General features: G+C 36.1%; 1 protein-coding gene across 3 annotated transcripts in view; it reads right to left on the bottom strand.

The window, feature by feature from the left end:
* LRBA (LPS responsive beige-like anchor protein) overlaps window positions 1-21,128 on the bottom strand; it is a 513,768-nt gene that overhangs the window by 373,754 nt on the left and 118,886 nt on the right. For all 3 annotated transcript variants that reach the window (XM_045831330.1, XM_045831331.1, XM_045831332.1), the window contains 3 exons: window positions 18,024-18,157; window positions 6,067-6,145; window positions 4,286-4,419 (listed from right to left, as the gene is read on the bottom strand). In XM_045831330.1, coding sequence (XP_045687286.1) covers window positions 4,286-4,419; window positions 6,067-6,145; window positions 18,024-18,157 — 347 coding nt within the window. The remainder of the gene's footprint in view (window positions 1-4,285; window positions 4,420-6,066; window positions 6,146-18,023; window positions 18,158-21,128) is intronic.

Genomic DNA, 21,128 nt, shown 5'->3' with positions numbered 1-21,128 from the left:
CATTTAGCATCTGGAATAAAACGGACCTTTTAAAAAATAAAACATGTATTTTAAGTCACCTTAAATAATTTACAGAAAGAAAGGGGTGATGATAAACATTACTAGGCATTTTAGTAAGAATTTAAGCACAATACATTCAAATTCTTTTTCCATATTTTCCTGGTTTTGAATGTATTTGTACATCTCCTGAATGAGAAATGTCCTTTGGATATCAACTATCATTCCCCATCAATCTGTAAACACAATACCCATCTTGTGAATACAAATTCTACATTCCAAATAAATTTCTACTGGGTTCTAGCTTATCATAATTCTTGTCCTCCTGCTTGAACTTGTATCATTACATGCATTACTGTAGAAAAGTTGGATCATTCAAAATTGTGTTGGAGAGAAGCTAGCCATCTTTGCTTTACAACTAAAACGTATTACCTTCTTTAGATTTACAGACACCATTTGAATGATCAATCCACTGAATTTTTTCATTTCTGCATGAACTTTTCCTTCTAGTCACCTTTGTATATGCACCTACCAGTCTTTTAGCTCTTGTCCTCCTAGAAAAGGTACCAAGCAAATTGTGGTGCAAAATAGTCACAAACAAGGGAAGAACACTGTACCATGCCTTTTTAGTAAAATGAAATGTTTCAGGTTTCTGTCACCAAATACCATGTACATTTTATAGAATGAATTCCTTCCTATTGAATGGCCTGCTGAGAAAACCAATTTCCTTTTTGTCCACAGATACATGCTATGCACTACTAAATTCTTGAGTTTGGTAAAATTCATGAGCGCTGCTCTCTGTCTCTTTAAATTCATCCTCAGATGTTCTAATAATTGTAAAATGTTTCCTTCTGTCAATTTTATTCACCTTACCATTATGAGCAGAAAATGAAAAATTCTGAATTCTTAACTATATTCTATTACAGCTAAATATAGGACCCACAAAGATGGTATCCATAGACTTCTTTTATACCAATATTTCTCAAACTGTTTTCATTATCACTCTCCACTAGGGAACCATTTCAGAACATTTTTTCTTAATTCTGCCCCCATGAAATGTTAATACTAAAGATAAACTGTATAAGCGTTCTATGGCCCACTGAAAGGTCATAAACCACTATATATATGGTTTTATGTATGTATGTATTTATGTAAGTATTTATATATATTTATATATAAATTTATATGTATTTTAAAATATGTATATATTTCTGCCCTCCCCAAACACCTGTTTTTGCCCCCCTTAAGAAAATGAATTTCTCTCTTCTTAAATTATGATGCAATGCCATAAGAAAACTGTGGGTGATCTAAGAATGACGATTTGTTTTCCTCTGGCACCATTATTCTAGGGGCAATTCTGGTATTCTTGTTTTCTTATTATTTTAGTCTTTAGTGTAGTTAGGAATAATTAATGAATAATGATGGAGAAAAAATGTTTTAAGCTGTAACAAAATTAAGATCGCAAAGACCCCATAATGAATCTTAGATCTATGAAAGGTATCCAATGAATACACATATAATTGTAGAATAAAACTGTTAAAGTAACTTTTTCTTGGTTTTTGAAGACCTCTTTAAAAAAATAAAATTCAATCATACAAAGGGTACTTGAAAATGACAATATCACTAAAATTTAGACAATTAGAAAACATGATTCTAGGCATGATGTAATATGAAGTATTACATCTAATTACATTTTTAAATCTAATTTCGGGTCATTAGAAAACACATGGCATAGAGAAACCATTAAATGACATCACCAAGAAGCAACAGACAGAGTACCAAACCACGTAACATTCTACAGAACAGCCAACCAGATTTCTTCAACAGGCCAACGGCATGAAAGCAAAGGGAAATCAGGGGTAAACTATTTGACATTAATAAGGACATAAAAGGCATAACCAAATGTAATAAATTGATTTTGTTTAGATCCTAATTAGAAAAAAAAGAAATTATAAAAATATATCTTTTAAATAAAGATGAATATGAGCTGAGTATTAGATGATATCATGGACTACTATTAATATATTTAGGCATAAAAGCAGCAATTACAGTTATATAAGAAAATGTCTTTTTTATAGGATTTATGAATTATTTAGAGGTGAATCAACATAATATCTGGAGTTGTTTTAAATACTAAAGCAAAATAAGGGAGGTGAGTATAACAAACAATTATGGCAAAACAAAGACAATTTGGGTAGCTGGTAATAATAAATTCATTGAAATTGCATTTCTTACTTTATAAATATTTAAAATATTCATTTAAAATTGTTTAATTAAGAAATCATTTTAATAATTTAAAGGTAATAACTTTTCCAGTGCCGGTCTCACGGCTTGTCACTGGCAAGCACGGAATTAAAACCAAGGCCTCTTGCCGTTCACTCCACTTCTTTTCCTACTGCACTACGCGTGCTGTGGTTGCCTCTACTCTGAACTGCTCTGTTTTATAACGCAAACCACCACTCCAAGAATTGCAACTTAAAATACATACAAAAAGTGCATAAATAGTCTTACATTCGTTTGCTGTTTTTCTGAACACGGTGCAATGAGTAGGCACTGCTCAAGCTTACAGCTGAGCAATGGTCATCTGATAAGGCATCATCTTCCTTATCATTTTATCAGGATTCAGCAGTAAAAATATTGACTCCAAATTTTGTTCAGGGATTGGGAATTGGCAAGTTTACTACTTCTGAGTATCTAAGGTGTTCCTATTTTGCTGGATTATAAAATTCAAAGACCAACTAAAAAGCACCAATGTCTTTCCCTACCTGGTAGGGCTCAGTGGATTGAGTGCAGCCTGTGAACTCAGTGGTCACTGGTTCAATTCCCAGTCAGGGCACATGCCTGGGTTGTGGGCTAGATACCCCGTTGGGGACATACAAGAGGCAAGAGATCGATGTTTCTCGGCAACATCGATGTTTTTCTCCCTCTCTTTCTCTCCCCCACTCTAAATAAATAAATAAAAATAAAAAATGTCTTGCTACACCAAGAGGCTATAATTAATGCATTCATTTTACAGCAATGAAATAAAATATGTATCATAAGTTGTCACATCACTTCAAAAAATAATTGTTTGATAAGTGAAATATAAGTTAGAGGAAAGTCCTTCTATTTTTCATTCAATTCTCTCAAATTTTAGTATATCATTAGATCAAATAGTCCACAGTTAAATAAATTATATCTTGCAAGCAGATAAAATAAATTTTTACCCCAAGTTTAATTAAATATTTCTAAATCCTGAACTTTCTTTTTCAAATAAATCCAATGCTACTACTTGACTCTATGGAAATGAACCACTCAGCACCAACTCTGTGCACATCTATAGCAAAGATGATAATGAAACACCTGTTTTAGCTAAAGTTTATTACTTATAAACAAATATTTTAAGGGTCACATAAAGTACTGATATCCTACAGTTAACACACAGATACACATAAACTGTTATGCCTTGCATTTCCATTATATCCTTATTTCTACCAAAAAAAGGGACTTTTTCACAAGTTTTAAGAAATGTCTTAGGAGATCACCTAATAACTACCCAACAAAAATTTGTGGTAACTAAAGCTGTAAGCTGATATTTAAAGACACTGGAATTCAGATAATCACGCTGTCCCATGATTTTTCAGCTTCAGGAGAATCGCAGTGTCTAACCTTAAACCACTAACCACGGGCACAGATAAGCCAGATTTAGCAAACTTCTAGTCCAAACACATTGGAATGCAAAAATCAATTCTACATTATCACTGGTGAAAGTCCTCTAGGTTCTCCTTTAAAAAGAATTCTAGTTACAGAGCGAAGGCTGGTATTTTGAAGTCCGTCTACACTGAGCTCTTAAACAGAAGTCCTTGTTTTCCAGTGCACTGACACCTGCTGTCTGAGGAAACTCAGCACCCATCGACTTTCACTTGGCTGAGTTACCCTCTTTAATGTTTGAAGACACTCACTACACAGCAAGTGCCCTATGTAAAATAAAAAATTTAAATGACCCAATACTCTCATCCTTTCCACAAACAGCATGGTTTCCAATCCACTCAGCAACCTACTTCTGCATGCTGTCTAGGCTGACACAATTTCAAAGTATCTTACAAAGAAAAGACCTGGTCATCTACATATAGTTTGAGCAAGATACAGTACAATATGCTATTATCTCTAGATTCTATAAGAACCCTTGTCAAAAGTTGAAAACATTTTAACAATGAAAGCCCATGCATCTCTTATTATCCATTTAAGTTTTTGACCTTGAAGTTTAAATATATATTTATATAAAACGAAATAAAGAAAAACCACTTACTTGTTCCTTCTATAAGCAGTTCTTGTCCATGGCTACCCAAAAGTGTCCGAGAAAGAAAAGGTGCAAAATCCACAAAAATCTCTCGCAGAAGAGGAGCCGCCTTTTCCAAAGCATGTTCAAGCCTCTCTGTAATACTAATGTAAAGATGTTGAATTAACTGATTCATTCAGTAGAATTTGTCGATTCTCTAGTTTTTAAATGAGCTCTCATAGCAATGTAAAACTACATGAAAAATTAAGTACTACCTGAAGACTCATTACTGTGATGCACAGCACTGCTTCTGCCTGAACTGCCCTTGTTTTATACGGCCACCCCCAGCCCTGACAAACGACCTGGTAACAAGCACTCCAAGCACCAGCCCTAGCGGAAGTCTCTCTCTTTTTTTAAAGATTTTATTTATTTCTTTTGAGAGAGAGAGGAAGGGAGGGAGAAAGAGAGGGGAAAAAAACAACAGTGTGTGGTTGCCTCTCACGTACCCCCCCGCCGGCGATCTGGCCTGCAACCCAGGCATGTGCCCTGACTGGGGATTGAACGGGCGACCCTTTGGTTCACAGCCCATGCTCAATCCACTGAGCCACACCAGCCAGGGCTGGACGTCTTACAGTCAGCCAGGCCAGAGCACTCGATTTTAGCCCCTAGAACCTAAACAAACTCAATATATCAAGTCCTTATCAGATTTGTCTATTAACCACCGAACCATCAACACCTCTGGTTCAAAAACTATGTCTTCACTTCCAAGTTTTCAACTGCAGCATATAGCAGAGATTCAATAAACGTTTACAAACTGAAAGACTCAGTTTATGTTCTTTTTTTTGTTGATGCCTATCTCTGTAACAATTTGTTTCTAATGCAATCTGAACAAGTTTCCAATTGAAAACTGTGTACTGACTGACATTTATGATTTCAATTTACACATTAATAGTTGTCTTTTTGACTATATGTGTGTACATGCATACATACATGAACACATACACACATGAACACACACACATATTTAATGAATTTTTTAACCCCCTCCCTGCATTTCCAGAGATTCAGAGGTATCCAGAGCTTTAGTTTCTAATGTATAAACCAAACACATCCGTGAATAGCCACTACTTACATAAAAACTACTTCATTCTCATACTACCAACTAGATCAACTGGCATGCTGTTGGAAACTTGTGCTGCCAATAACCACTTCTTTCCAAGTACGACTCTTAGTACTAGTCCACTGCACTTATCCCAGAGAGCCTCTCAGCCCCGGACGACACCACAGCTGCACGTCTGTCTACACATGCAGCCCCTACACGTGCAGCCCCTAAGTGCCTGTGTTGGTGGGGTGCTGTGATGGTCTGGCCATGGTGCGGAGGACCAAGAACTGGCCACAAGGGCTCTACTGGTGGGAAATGTGACAGTTAAACAAAAAAGTCCATCTACAACTCAGTACCACTGGGGCTTTGGTTGACTGGCTACAACTTTTTTTTTTTCAGCAATTTATTTATGGAAGAGAAATGGCAAATTTTAAACTTTCAATCTCCAATCACATGCTACTATCTATCTGTGTACTTAAATAGTTGCTATGCATATAGCATTTATTAATTACAAAGAGTCACTTCCCAAAAACACTTTTGCATTGCATAATCTTTAAAAAGAAACCCTAAAATATTCCCAAGTTTCTAAATGCCATGAAAGTTTTTAAAAATAGAAACAAAAGAATTTTTAAGAATCACTGTATCTAGACAGTTTACAGAGTGATCAAAAGGAACAAATCACAAACACCCAAATCAGTAGCTTCAATACCTCATATTTGAAACTTGGTCTTGTGGAACTGACCCGACTGCTGGAACTGAGGGCAACTTTGCATTCGATGATCTTCCACCTTTAAAAGAAAATAACCATTTTTAGGAATATTCTGTTTTTAGATACAAGGGTTCAACAAACGAAAAATCTTTATACCAAGTCAACAAAAAATATATCGTAATGCATTTTTAAATGCCCATTCTAATTCGGATAACACTGAAATCTACTAATTAACCAGATTTTTCTAGAATCATTTAATATAAAACATCAGTTATAAGTTCAATTATACCTCAACCAATCCTTCATCTATCCATCATACTAACAGAAAAGTAAATTATGACTTAGTTGGGGTCACAATTCTTTGTATTCAATACCAAGTGGCAACTGAGATTTACAAGTAAAAAGTTTTAATTGAGACAAAAAACAGAAACAATTCCAAATTTAGCATTAAACAGGTATTTCCTTTATTACCAAGAAAACTGTCCTTATTCGGTCCCCAAATAACTTCTACCATACCCCAACTGCTTCTGAGTCTCGTCTAGCAAACACAGCCCCGTGAACACCTGAGAAACCTTCCTTAAATGATTCATGCAGAATTTACATTCCCTCATGTGTATCCTCACTGTAATTAGTATGTACCCTGTTGTTGCATTTGTCACATTGTGAGTCAACTGAGTTTTTAACTGTCCTTCTACTAATATTTTTGGAAGCAGAGACCTCATCTTTTCACCCACCTAACTCCAGAGCCTAGTGAACTTGACACAATAGAAGGTCCTCAATGTATGTCCATTGCAGAGGTTATTTTCTTAATCATTCCCATCTCCCATACTTCAGTAGGTCAATTTTCCCACCTGGCATGTAGGCCCTTCTCTATTCCCTACTGCTTTATGTCACTGTCTCGTTCCCCGCTCTTCTTATTCCCTCTCCAGTGAACACTATCAGATACCCCTGCACATTCTCGTATATCCACATTGTTGAATGGCCCATTCACCCTCTTATAGTATGAATCATTCAAACGGTTCTGTCCTGTGTAAGAGTCATTGTCTTTCTGCTTTAAACAAATAACTGTGCTTATAATTTTTACTTGGCAAGAGAAAAATAATCACCAGGAGATTAACTACCCCTTCTTTAACTCTGTCAGAGATAACACATATAATGGCCAAGTCTTGAAAGAGTGAGTCTAGAAGACTAATACAGAGAATAATTTACTGAGGCTTGAAGAGTTCTAACAAGAAGTAGAGGAAAAATAAAGCTCCCATTTAAGCATCAGAATATCCAGGGTTGAACATTATTAAATTTAAGGTAGAAGTAGGACCTGAAAAAAGACAGGAAGAGTCACTTTTTTCACAAGGCCAACATCAGGGAGAAGTGAAAAGAGTGAACGCACACATATAAGTAGTATCAGATGCCCGTCGATGGCACTGGGACCACGGAACCCCTGGACTCTAACTGGGACGGCGCCCTAACAACCTGGAGTACGCAGGTGCAGACGTACGCATCCTGCTTGCAGCTGCAACACAGCAGGTGAAACTTCAGTTTCTGAGAGCCATGTCCTAAAGGGTGCCAAGCTAGTATTAGGATAAATACAGACTGAAATCCCATCACAGTTCTATGGAGGGACAGACCAAGAAAGACAGCAAAGACGTTGACGCCAAGGAAACAAAGAACATGCGAAGCTGATAAACAAGGAGGGAAGTGGGGCTCGACGGATCCTGGAATCCATGCACTATCAGAGGCCTGATGCTTTGATCTGTTTTCCAAACTCCAGACACGGGTATCCTGGAAGCACTTAAAGGAGCCAAAGTGGTGTGTACAGAAGACAGATCAAAGAGAGACAGAAGATACGTTCACATAAGATACACAAACAAAGATGGGTGAAACAGATGAAAAGGTAGCAAAGCAGGCGCTGACATCTGGGAGCTTGCCTGATAAAATCAAGTATGCCCACCAATCCTGGTATTGCTAGGAGCTGGTTTAGAACCCAAGTTAGGTCTTAGTATTCTCCCATCGACTATAAACAACTTCATAAAACATCAACATTAGACAAAGCCATGCCAGGACCATGACAAATCAACATAAAACACTACCACTGTATAATCATGCCCCAACAGACAAACATACGAACTCCATCAAAATGACAAAGATGATCAAACATCCCAAATCCTAATATGTTGTAGGATTAGTTGGTGGACACTGACAGAAACTTGAGATGAAATCAGACAGAGAAAGACATCAGTCATGAGTTCATTTTTTTTAAATCAAGAAATCTCTAAGTAAGAATTCTTTTCTATAACAACCTATTTCATCATGATAAGATGCAAATTTTTACACATGGTATCATCTCTCGAATCAATGCATTTTACAGTCAAAGGCATCTTAACAATTATAGTCAGCCAGATGTTGAGGCCTGATTGTGAGAAAACACAGTGAATGAAACCAAGAAAGCAATACAATCAAATCTGAGATTTCATAAAAGACTAAATAAGGAAGCATTGTGTAACTATTTCAAATCTTTATTTCGCCAGTCTACAACCTCAAGATTACATAAACTAGAGAAAAAAAAGTTGTATAATCTACACATACTGTGTGAGTACGATGATTTGCTTGTGGTGCAGACGCGTACCCACAAGCCGAAGGCCCTTCTGCGGCTTGGCTCCAAAGGTCTAAGAATTGTGCACTATCTCCGTCCCCCCCCCCACCACTAAAGGGCTCCAAATGTGGCAGTAAACGCCGTCGGGCTGGAGAGTTTAGAACTCTGGTCTGAGAATCTGTAATCTCGTATTACAAGCACAATAAGGGTTTTTTCCTATTATGACCACAACATAAAAATCTGTGTTTTAAGGAGCCAAAGGACCCTCTTTCCCAAACCTCCTAAATAGTCAGGCTGAAGGCAGTTAGCTGGAGCAGAGAAGGAGAGCAGTTGCATCAGGGTGGGGCTACACTGACCCAGAGGAAAGGTACAGGGGCCCAAACAATGGGAGGAAGACATTTTAGTACTAAATAAAACTAAGAAGAACTTAGAATGGCTTGTGATGGCTTGAAATTCAGAGTACCCCTGTGTGTTATCATGGCTTTACTAATCTAGGGATATATAAACATATTTACACACATACCCTCATTCACATATAAACCTTTATAAACAGTAGGTAGTCCCTAGGTCTGTCCCTCAGAGGACCTGGGAGCAGCCAGACCTAACAACTCCTGTGCTGATCTTGATTTCTGTTCTCCACTAAGAGAGAAATGGCTACTTCAAGATCTGTGAAAGAAGAGTACAAAATGAGTATAAAACAGCAGTTTTGTTTTTTTAAAAAGCAAGGAAATACCCAAGGAATAACAGGATATGTCACAAGAATGGAGAAGCCAGTTTGATGGGACTCCCATTGACTAAAGCCAGAGACAATAAGAGCATCAAAATAATGATAGTAACTGATTATACCCACCCAACAAAATAGGAAGTCATCAGGCCATATTGACACGAATGATTGATTATCTGAGGAATAGGATATTTAAATAATTTCAAAGTACCTCCCACAAAACGTTTAAAAACTGCAAAAGGCAAAGAGTGACTTTACACCAGAGAAAGCACCCAACAGTTACACTCAGACCAAGGACGGAAATGGTCACGGTCAGAACTGTGACGACAGTGTGCTTCAGGTGATGCAACTTCCTTCTCTTCTGTCTGGTAATTTTTCTACCAACCAAACAAGTATAATCTGTGTCTAATCATGAGGAAATATCAAACCAACTCAAATCCAGGGATGTTCATTTGAGTTGCTCCCAAGTTTTTACCATATTAAAGAATGTTTTGTATGTGCTTACATAAATCTTTGTGCACTTCTTTTCTTGAGATAATTTCTTATGAGTCAATGAACACATCCTTTAAATTCTGATAAACACTGCCAAATTGCCTCAAAGAAAGAACAATTTACACCTCTTTGATTACTAGTGAAACTGAAAGTATTCTCGCAATTCACTGGAAAGAAAATAGGAAACAAATGACTATTCTGACCCTTTGAGCATTTTTATTGGAATCTTTTTCTTTATGGTTTCTAATTATGCATTATATAAAATTAATGATATTTATATGTGATCGACCATTAGAAACACTTTTCAAGTTTGTAGTGACTTTTGTCACGCAGAATTCTAGAGCCCTACCTTTAAACCATCTGTACCAGCATGATACAGAAAACAGAAATACCACATTTCTGCCGAGACATTCCAGAAGAAAGGTCTAGAGCTCTTCCGAACTACTTTACATTCGTGATTCATGCTACCCGTTTTCAGTCTCGGGTTCTATATATTACTTTCCTATTAAATTCCCATAATAAATATAAAACTTGCTCCACTCTTCTCAGCCTGAAACACATTTCCCTTCCAAAAGGAAATGTCAGGTCAACCAAGCTCGGAGCCCTACTGCTTCACATCTGAAGGAAACCCCGCTAACCTCTCAAGCCATCTCAACCACCAATCTCACACAATTTCCATTATCCGTTTTCTTAGAAAGGGTATTCTACAGTGGCAGAAAACACTTCCTCACCAGCCACCCCCAACAAAACCATTTTCAAACTGAGTCCTACCTCTATCAATATTAGGCCAATTTCTTTGATAATAACTACCCTTAGGGGTTGTTATGTGATTTAAATGTTTGGGGAAGCAGTCAGATCTTTGATGCTTATTATTAACTGTGTGACCTTGGCAGAGGTCTTAAGCTCTCTGTGCCTTATTTTCCTCATTTATAAAATCAACAGTGGCGCCTACATCACAGAACTATTTTGAGTCTAAATTAAAGTACTTTGAGCCTGGACCACAGAAAACATGCAATGAATGATAGCTTCCTTCCCTACCCTTCTACTCTGCCTTTAAAATACCTTTTAGAAGTTTTGTATAAACACACACACAAAATGGAATACTACAAGCCATAAAAAAGATGAACTACTGCCATTTGTGACAACATGGGTGGATCTTTAAAGTATTATGTTAAGTGAAATAAGTGAAACAGAAAAGAAAAACAGTATGATTTCGCTCCTGTGAGAGAGAAAACGAAAAGGAGCAAACTAACAACAACAAAAACGTACAGGGAACAGAATGGTGGTTACCGAGGGGTGGGGCATGGGGGAGTCCAAAGTGGGTAAAGGAGGTCAGATATATTACAATGGCGGGAAACCAGACCTCGGGTGGGGAGCACACAATAGAGCACACAGATGCCAATTATAATCTTTTCTATCTGAAAATTATATAATGTTACCAACTAAATTTAACTTTAAAAAATTTTTTATAAAGTTACCATGTTTCCCTTTCAGTCTGTACTTCAGACTAAAAAGACACCCAAATTCTTCAAGGATTATTCAAGTGACATTAAGTATATATAGGTAACTTAAATGAGATGAAGTTTATAAAGTACCTTTAGAAAATTCACTATAAAAGCTTAAGAAACCAAAGGTAAAATTCTGCTGAAAAGTCTAGAAACTGTAAAAAAAAAAAAATCAATCCTAGATTTAACCGATATAACAAGTGGATTTCTAACAATTTCATTTACCAGATCAATAGAAAATAAAACAGCCATAAACATTAGCCACTGTCCTCTACAAAAAAATACTTTTATAAGAAGCCTGTCACTTTCTCACATAACTCCCAGAATTTCCTCGGGCTCAATTCCATTGTACCAGTGCATTTGGATTCAACCTTCTCTTTTAGTTAGGTAAGGCAAATCAAGTTAATAATTCTGGGAATTAACTTGATAAGTAGATAAACGCAGCCAGGCTCCCTAATCAAGGGTTTCGTAGATTTAACTGATTAAGAACAAGGATCTGGGAGAACTTGACCTTCCTTGAATCATTGGTTGGTCTTAAGATGGAACTTGATCAACAACCAGCAGGTCTGATTGCCAGGTCTCTCAGCCAAACAGAAGACTCCAGATACTGGGCTGGTGGATGGCCCACAGGCTTGGTTCCTCTGGGAAGAGGACCTGACGGCAACCTTCCACCATCAATCTCAGGATGATTACTAAGCCTCAGCCAACCTCTAAAAGTGAGCATATTCCTCCAAGATAAAGTCATCCACGGTGAATCTTCTTCCATGTCCTTCTCCTTCCGAGTTCACTTTTCTTTTCACTGGGATTTTTGTTTACTGTTGACCTTCCCCTCCATTTTCACCATTCTGCTCAACTGAGCGCTAACTATAAAATGCTAAAGAAATGAATGGCCCCTATCCTAATACATAGGATTAACTTTGAAATGAAGTATACATTTCTTCATACTGACAACTTTTTAAGATGCATATATCAATTCCCATTTCACCATCAACAGATTTGTATTTTTGCATTTTTCACAATAAAATTTCAAACTAGAGGAAGAACAAGGTGAAGTAAAAACAACTTTTTACTCTTCAGTTCCAGGCATTTCTAAGAGTCAGGTCCAATCCTATGGCTACACATCACTCAGTAAAGTACTTCAGAGACCAAACAGCTTTACTGCACTCAGTTAATGACACCTGCAATTCCCTCAACCCTGACGGCCACAGGATCATGGAACCAGGGCTGGCCACTGACTCATTACCAGTGATTAACTAAATATTTCTGAGATCTATTTTTCTAACTGGTGGTAGTTCTTAAAAACCATCTGTTTAGACTATATTTGACATTTTCTCTAGGAAACTATTGGTGATTTTCCTTGATTTTTTTCTGAAGTTGATAAAAAACAAACACATAAGGTACCACCTTACTTAAAAGATAGAATAAATCTCAAGAAAGTGCTTGCATGAGGCTTTAGGCCATATATGTAAAACGAAATTAGTGTTTAAAGTGCTAACTGACCCTAATTTTAATGAGCTGAAATGCTCATTAAAAATCTGAAAAGGCCAAGAACAATGGTGGCTCTGAAGGAACCAGCAGTAACACAAAGCCCTCCTGACACTACCCTACAATTAGCACCGATTTTCAAACCTAAAGACACTACAGCAGAAAGGGATTTATACAAAGTGGTCTTTTTTAAATCATAAAAAACACTTTACTAAGATAAATATATCAATTAGCAATACCTATAAGAAAAATAAAGTCATGTGAAAAAATAAACAGGCCACTAATTTCAGGCAAAGTTGTCTTTCATTCCTGCCAGAGAGAAAATGTAATTTCTAAATACATCCTGCACATTTCTAACTCGGATAAAAATAAAAATCATAAATTTATTGTTAAGTTAATATAACATTAAACATTTTCAACAGACAATCACCTATGTAAACGCAGAGGCTACTTCTGGCATGTGGAATGATACTGACTTATCTTCCCTTACCCTTGTGCTGATAAACAGGCTCCTTCAAACTAACAGTTCTCCAGACATCCAAAAGAACAAAAAGGAAAATGCAAACAGATCATCCATCTAACATCTATCCAGGGAATAGCCAATTGTTTATTCAAGCCCCTTAAGGATCTAAATAAATAAGGGCCTTTGCAATACAGTATCATTAAACAAATGCCAATATTTAACTCTTAAATAATGTATTTTTAAATTTCCCTTTGTCTCTCTTTTTCCCCCTCCCTCCCCCTACCCATTCTGGGCCAGCACAGGGAGAGAAAAGCCTATATGCCCAAGAAAAACTCTTCATTAAACAAAAAATAAACTTTTTATTGAATGAGTAAAGATAAGCCTCTAGGATCTAATATTATACAAGGCAAGGAATCAAATATTTCTTTCAACATTAACTATAAACATACTAATTAATACATGCATGGCCTAATATTCTAGTAAGTACTATAACTATTAAATTTTGCAAATCAGCAAACACCCAGCATGTAAATTGCTGAAGAACAGCCTGCTCAGCTCCTTTATTGGTTTTACTCATCGATGCCATGCAACACGGTAGACAACCAGCACAGTACCTTTGAAAAAGGAGTAACAGCATCTTAACACATATTGGATTCTGGGAAATGAAAACTTTGCTGATGAGAAACTTAAAAATTTCCAAATTCTGATATACTAGCAACTTTTTTCTTTTAGTTTTCTTTAAAATATGTATCTACAAAAAAATAAAAATATGCACTACAAAAGTATACCTTGTTTCCTGATAACTCCCTTACCACTGGTTAAGCTAGATTTGCCATCGTTATTGTTAATAAAATGCTACAGAAGCCAATGAATATTATTCAAACTAAAATCTGAATATTTGTATCTTCAATATTTGTTCATTAACTGTAGTTTTAATATTATACAGTTTTAAAGTGTACATATGCAAATTCTCAACTTTTTGCAAAATTATAAAATTATCTGGATGAGAATCTCTGACCTCGCACAGAGCTGAAAAGCTCTAAATCTTTTTCTGGGATACAGTTCTAACCAGTCCTGGTTTCTCGTTAATTATACTACCTGTAAATTTTAGAAATCCCATTTTGACATCAAAATTTCAAAATAATTTTAACTTTTCTGCTACAAAGCTCATATTTTATGTTTTGTATTCACCTGGTTTCTTCCAAGTAAACTCCCATTTTTGTTAATGCACCCTGTACTACCGGTATATTTTTTACTAACCAATAATCTATCACTGAATTTGAGCAGTTCGTTTTTTTGTTGCTAATCACTCAAACTGCAGTCTTTCCGAGGCACATAGGTTTAAGGCCCACGGGGACAGATATTAACTGAGCTTTCATACAGAGAAAACAGTCCAAGATCAAACCAAGACTAATACCTAACTTACCCTGATCTGTGAGAACAAACTGCCCAGCTCAGCATGCAATTACAACAATCACCAATTCATCCACAAATCTTTTATTCCCAAATCCTGCCTGAACCGGAAGAAAAATAAATTTCAATATAAGTCTAGTTTTTTAATGGCAAGTAACTTAAATCAAGAGACCCACCAAAAAGAAAACAAAAATCTATCAGCGAAAAATACTAAAGTCAGACAGATAATCTTATTGGTGGGGTTTCGATTCCAGGTGAGAAGAGAACAGGGTACAAAAGCAAGGATGGCAGGCAAAAGCATGCACAGCGGGGCACGGGAGAGTAAGGAGTAGGACGACCGAAAACACCAAACTGGGGTAAATTCCTCTTATCAAGGCATCACGGCTCATGGCAGCAATGAGTGGAATGAACAGAAGTAATAAACTAAAGTGGAAAAGCCATGGAACAGGGACAACGGGAGCATACTGATGAGGGAGAGAAAAGGAAGAATCGGGTATGGAAACCGAACAAATGATAAAAAGAAAGACCACTGAAGAACATTTGTAATGACTTAAAAATAAATGAAATATTTTAAAACAAATAAGGGGAGATAGGAGGAAGAGGAAAGAGCTAAAAACTCCTAGCCCAAAACAGAAAAACCATGAAACTATTGGAGAAACATCACTACCACAAATTATATAAAATTTTAATAATGACGGGAGGTGGGGAACATGAACTAGATTCAAGATTTTGTGGGATTTTGCTAATAAAAGTAAGAGTTTCCAATTCGGTATATGATTCTTCTGGGTGAGTAACACAGGGTAGAATAAATGTAGGCTCACAGTTGTGAGAACACAAAACAGAGTTTATTCTTATATTACTTATTATATTATTTTCCATGCAAATAACTATAAAATTACTTTTGCCTCACCCTGGGTTATAAGGGATTTGTTGGGAAAAATACAATGGCTTCAGACAGAAATTTATTATGCTGTTGTCATCAAATATTGTCCATATATCTCAGCTTTCTGTTTCTGATCTCTTCTGAAAAGTACATGATTTAAATTTTGAAAAATACATTTAAAAGCAATCAGAGAATCGTATTCCTTTGTCCCATAAATTGAAATTCAAGGGCAATGTATTCAAAATATGATAACATTTTATTCAGCCTACTGTGAACCTCTGAACTTAAGGAATTCACTATTACTAAATTTAAAAGACAGCACAGTTTCATAGATATTAGTAACTTCTGCCTTGTTTCCCAATGGGGACTGGTCCAGAGAAATCACAGTTCATTTTTTTAAAGGGCTTTGGATGGGGGTGAAAGATCAGCCCAAAACAGACTACCAAATTGTTTCCCCTTCAAAGTAAAAAAGAAGAATCACAGTATAATGGAACAATAAAGAAGGAAAATCATCTTCTTTTATATTTTTTCACTAAGACAACGATGAAGAAAAGTAACCAACGTACCGCACTACTGCAAGATGTTCACAATAGGACAATGGGAAGCGGGTGCCGCTCACAAGTTACATGGGAACTCTGTACTTTCCATTCAAGGTAGGAGCAAAACTCTGAAGTACGCTATTTTATCAAACACACTAACAAATACTCTATTTATCAAATATACTATTTTATTAAAAAAGGTAGAGCAGCTGATAGGCCTAATAGAGGCCTGACATGTCTGAAAAAATGAACTAATAACATTATTTCTGATTTAATGTAATCCACCTAGTCACTCCTTCAAAATTTATGTTTCATTAATCTCATTCTAGAGCAACAAGAATGAATCCTTTTGAGTATATGCAATCTAGTTGTTAATTTTTTTTATGAAATAGCACATTTAGAAAAATACTATTTATACAAAATAATATCCCCTTTGCCCTAACTTACTCACTTTAGTATCACACATAGTTTTCAAGTTTATCTGGTATTAACACTAAGCTTCCAGTCAACACCGAAGAATTTGATCTTACACCCATATACATGCACCCAAAGGCTTTCGCACTTGGAAGGAGGAGAGAGAGATGGGCAAAAATACAATTTGGCTGGTGGACACACAATGCAATATACAGATGATGTATCATAGAATTGCACACTTAAAACATACGTAATCTTATTAGCCAATATCAACCCAATAACTTCAATATTTTAAAAAATTACAGTAAGTGTTATTAATGGCTAATGCTAAAATGATGGTATACTTCAGGGCAGCATTTCAAGTCTTTAATTCAGAAAAATATTCAAGAGAAAAAATACTAGATACTACATAAACAGTTGATAATACATAACCAGATTAAAAGACCACATGTCACGAAAACTTTCTTACACAAACTACTATCTACACAAATCTCAAGAGCAGGGGAAGGAAAAGAATATTTCAAACCACCAGCATCCAATCCGTCATACAGTGTGGAAAAAATATTAAAATCCTTCATTTAATTCGTTTGATATTAAATTATTCAGAAAATTACTAAGGAACCAACAGTTATATGAGGTCTGTCCAGAAGCTATCCAGCCATGTAATATGAAAAACGGAGACACTTATTGAAGAAGATACAAGAAACACTGTACACAGGTCAATGACACCACAGTCCCTTTCAAAGTAGGCACCTTGAGACCTCGCACAGTTCTAATCGTCATCAGTTGCCCCATCGTATTTTCCTGAATCTCACAGTCTGACAGTCTGAAATCTCTTCCCTTTCAAAGATGATTTTAGTTTTGGAAAAAGCCAGAAGTCTCAGGGTGTCCTATCTGGGCTATAAGTGGGGGTGAGTCACCTGGGTGATTTGATGTTTTGCCAAAAAACTCTGCACAAGACGTGCTGCATGAGCTGGCATGTTGTCGTGATGAAGCTGCCAGTCACAGCTGCCCATAGCTGCGGCCTTCCGAATCATCTGAATAGTTCCCATGAAGGAATGTTCAAGCTCAATGCAAAACTCGATGCAGATTCATTGCTCTGCTCACTCAGTCATTTTGAATGTGACAGCCACACAGTACACATGCTCCCTCAACAGTGTCTACCACCCCCACTGACTAGAACAGTGAAGCCGTCATTGTTCACACATGCACATTCCAGTCCACCATCCTTGGCTGCCAGGTTACGTTGGTGTTGTTGCATAAACTGCTCTCCTCACATTAACCATGGCTGGATTTTTCCAGACAGACCTCATAAAAGCATAATGAGTTATAAAAGCATAATGAGTTATAACATGCCTAAAAAAATTTCTTAACTTTATAAAAAATCCTAAGCTCTGCTAAGATAGGACTGAAAACCTTTTCTGCTGAAATCACTGGTAACAAACTCACCAGGAGATTCCCCTCCCGTATCTGGGGCTCGGGCTGACTCTGCGGGAGAAACCACACTGACAGCATCGGCAGGCGAGTGTGCAGTGAGCGAGGGAGGTAAGACTGATGATTTTTTTGTTGCAATGATGACACTTCTGTAGTAAAACAGAAAACAGCCATTTTAAAATACAAAAGGTTAACTCAAGTTAATCACATAAATTTAAAAATAGAAAACAGGAACCTAAACTCTTTTTCTATTTTTTTCTTCTCTATTTTGATATACAATTAAGAATCTTCTCTCAAGAAACTGCAAAGGTGTTCATATTTATTGCCTCTCAATTATTTTAGAATCAAGACAATGTTCTATGGAAATATGATAATTTAACATTTAAACTTAGATTTACTATATAATATTCTTTACATTTAGGATCATCTTTAACTAACTTAAAATATAACCAAAGGTATATTTAAAAAAGGAATTTTGGCACTCAGTGGAAAAGTAATTAATTTTTTCTTAACCTCAGAATTGAAGCAGAAAACTCAATGTGTTTCATTGAGTTTTTAAAGGATTTTAAAGCACTGCTAATTTAAGATCATAAAAACCTTAGGAATTTTATAAGGTTAAAAAAGGCAGATATAAACTATTTTTAACAACCCAATTTTTTAAATCCCCAAGACTGTGTTTAAATACTACTATATATAAAACAATGCACAGATATAAATGCTAGATGCAAAAATATCAAATCAAATTTTTTCACCTTGTATATTATTCCAACCCAGGTATTTATGATATACAGATTTCAATTAAAGTGTAATACTCTATACCAAAATAATAACTAAAAGACCTTATTAGGCACAACTTTAAAGGCATTTTTAATTGAAGTTAGCTCCATAAACATGCAAGAATGCAGTTAATGAGGTAAAGAGGACAGCTGATATATAATGCACTCCCACAGCAGCGCTTACTTTTAATTACCTGGTGTTAACCATAAGCCCAAAGTCTTCAACATTCAATTTATTTAATCACATCTTCTGTTGACAATACTGTAACTGCAAGCTTCAAGTATTCCCTTAACACCTTTAAAGTATTCAGTTTCTAAATAAAGTTACTTAGGTTCTTGATCCTCATAAATTCAAAAGTGGAAATTACCTAATTCCAGTACTTTAAAAATACATTTTGTTTTTGTCGTTATATCAAAAAGAGATAATACAAAGCGAAATAGGTTCCGTTTTACTTCAGTGCCTACCATGTGACAGCAAACACTGTTGCCAATTAAATCAAGTTCTCTTGTGTTAGGCATGGCTTATTCAATGTACTAGGGGGTAGCTGGTGTCACATCATTATAAGGGTGACTGCCAATGTTAACTATACACTAAAAAATAGAAGCAACAGCCACCTGAGCCCTCAATCCAAAATGGTGCACTTAAATCACGGTAGCTTATATCAGATGAAGATTATTGACTTTAGGGGGAGTAAACATGACCCCTGTGTGTGTGTGCGTACATGTGTGCTGATGGTACAGTCAGAAAACAATACAAAATCTAATTTGTGTGTTTGCTACTCTAGGCAGACAGGCATTGTTCAAGAAAATCTCTAGCTACCTATTCCCTAGCAACCTATTTTGGGGAGAGAAAGAGAGGAGAAATATGGACAATTTACTTTCACATTTGTTCACAAAACAAAGAACAAGCAATATCTATTTTACTCATACAATAGATAAGTACTGGTACTCATAGTATTTTAAAAAGTGAAATTTTTTTATAATTACATTTAAGACATAAACCTGCCCTATTCACTAGCAATTCTTCTCTTAGCAGTTTCCTCAGTATAGCTTATGTCCACAAAAAAAAGGGTGCTCAAAAATGTTCAAAGAGGCTCTATTGTTAACAGCCAAAAACCGGCACTAGTCTAGAATCCTTTAAGCAGAAAGATGCATAAAAGTATGGTGAGATGGGCCCTGCTCTTGTAGCTCAGGTGGTTGGAGCATTGTCCCAATGTGCCATGGTTGTGGGTTCAATCCCCCAGCAGGGCGCATACAAATATCAAAAAAATGAATGCATAAATAAGTGGAACAACAAATTGATGTCTGTGTCTGTCTGTCTCTCTCCACCCCCTTCCTCTAAAATCAACAATTTTTTAAAAAATATGGTAGTATGCTTGTACAATGGAACAATGCTCAGCAATGAAAAGAAACAAACTACTGATAAACATGGCATGGACGAACCTCGAGAGCATTAGGTTAAGTGAAGGAAACCTTAAACTACATAATGCAAACTTTGTACTTCCTTTTACATGAAGTTTTAGAAAAGGCAAAACTAATCTACAGTAGAAAAAACAATGGAATAATAATTGCTTCTGAAGAACAAGGATAGGGATTGGCTGGAAAGACGCATGAGGGGACTTTTAAGATTCATCTTGATTGAGGGTTTGGGTTAACACAGGGGTACAGATTGTCAAAGCTCGTCCAATGGTGCACTTAAGATTGGTGCCTTTCATTGTATGTGCATTTTACCTTAAACTGTATTGATCTTTCGTTAGAGATCTGCATGCTGAGATGTTAGATTGAGGGTGAACTCTTGGCTGACACTGACTTTGAAATGCATCAAAAAATAAGGCTGACTGATGGATAGAAGGATATTTATATAGAGAATTATATGATAAAGGAAACAGTTAAAGGCTAATTGGGGAATCTAAGGGATGGGTCTATAGGTGTTCACTGTACAATTCTTTCAACTTCTCTAGATATTTGAACATTTTTATAATGAAATGTTGGAAAACTGGTGACAGAAAAAAAATTACTACAGATGTTCCATAATGCACATAATCTCTACTTATCCAAGGTGGCATGATTAAAGGTAACAAAAGATCACCCCAATAAATTCAATAAAATCTTTTTAAAAAATAAAGCCAGGATTCAATAAATTAAAATAAATTAAGACAACAAAAGAATCTGACTTCATCTCCAATCCTTTAAACTACTGAAACTAATGATGTTTTCCATCAGGAACAATACCAATTCTTTATTTCAGTTCACTAAATACTGATTGTCCAAGATTTCCCACATATTTTCATTCCTGACATATCTCAAGTGTGGCTTCCTACATTTAACCCAGCATTCCTCACAT

This window comes from Phyllostomus hastatus, unplaced genomic scaffold (assembly GCF_019186645.2).
Source record: "Phyllostomus hastatus isolate PE091 unplaced genomic scaffold, TTU_PhHast_1.1 phas_contig_159, whole genome shotgun sequence".
In the NCBI taxonomy this organism is placed as follows: Eukaryota; Metazoa; Chordata; class Mammalia; order Chiroptera; family Phyllostomidae; genus Phyllostomus; species Phyllostomus hastatus.
This window is presented reverse-complemented; position numbering and strand designations above follow the sequence as displayed.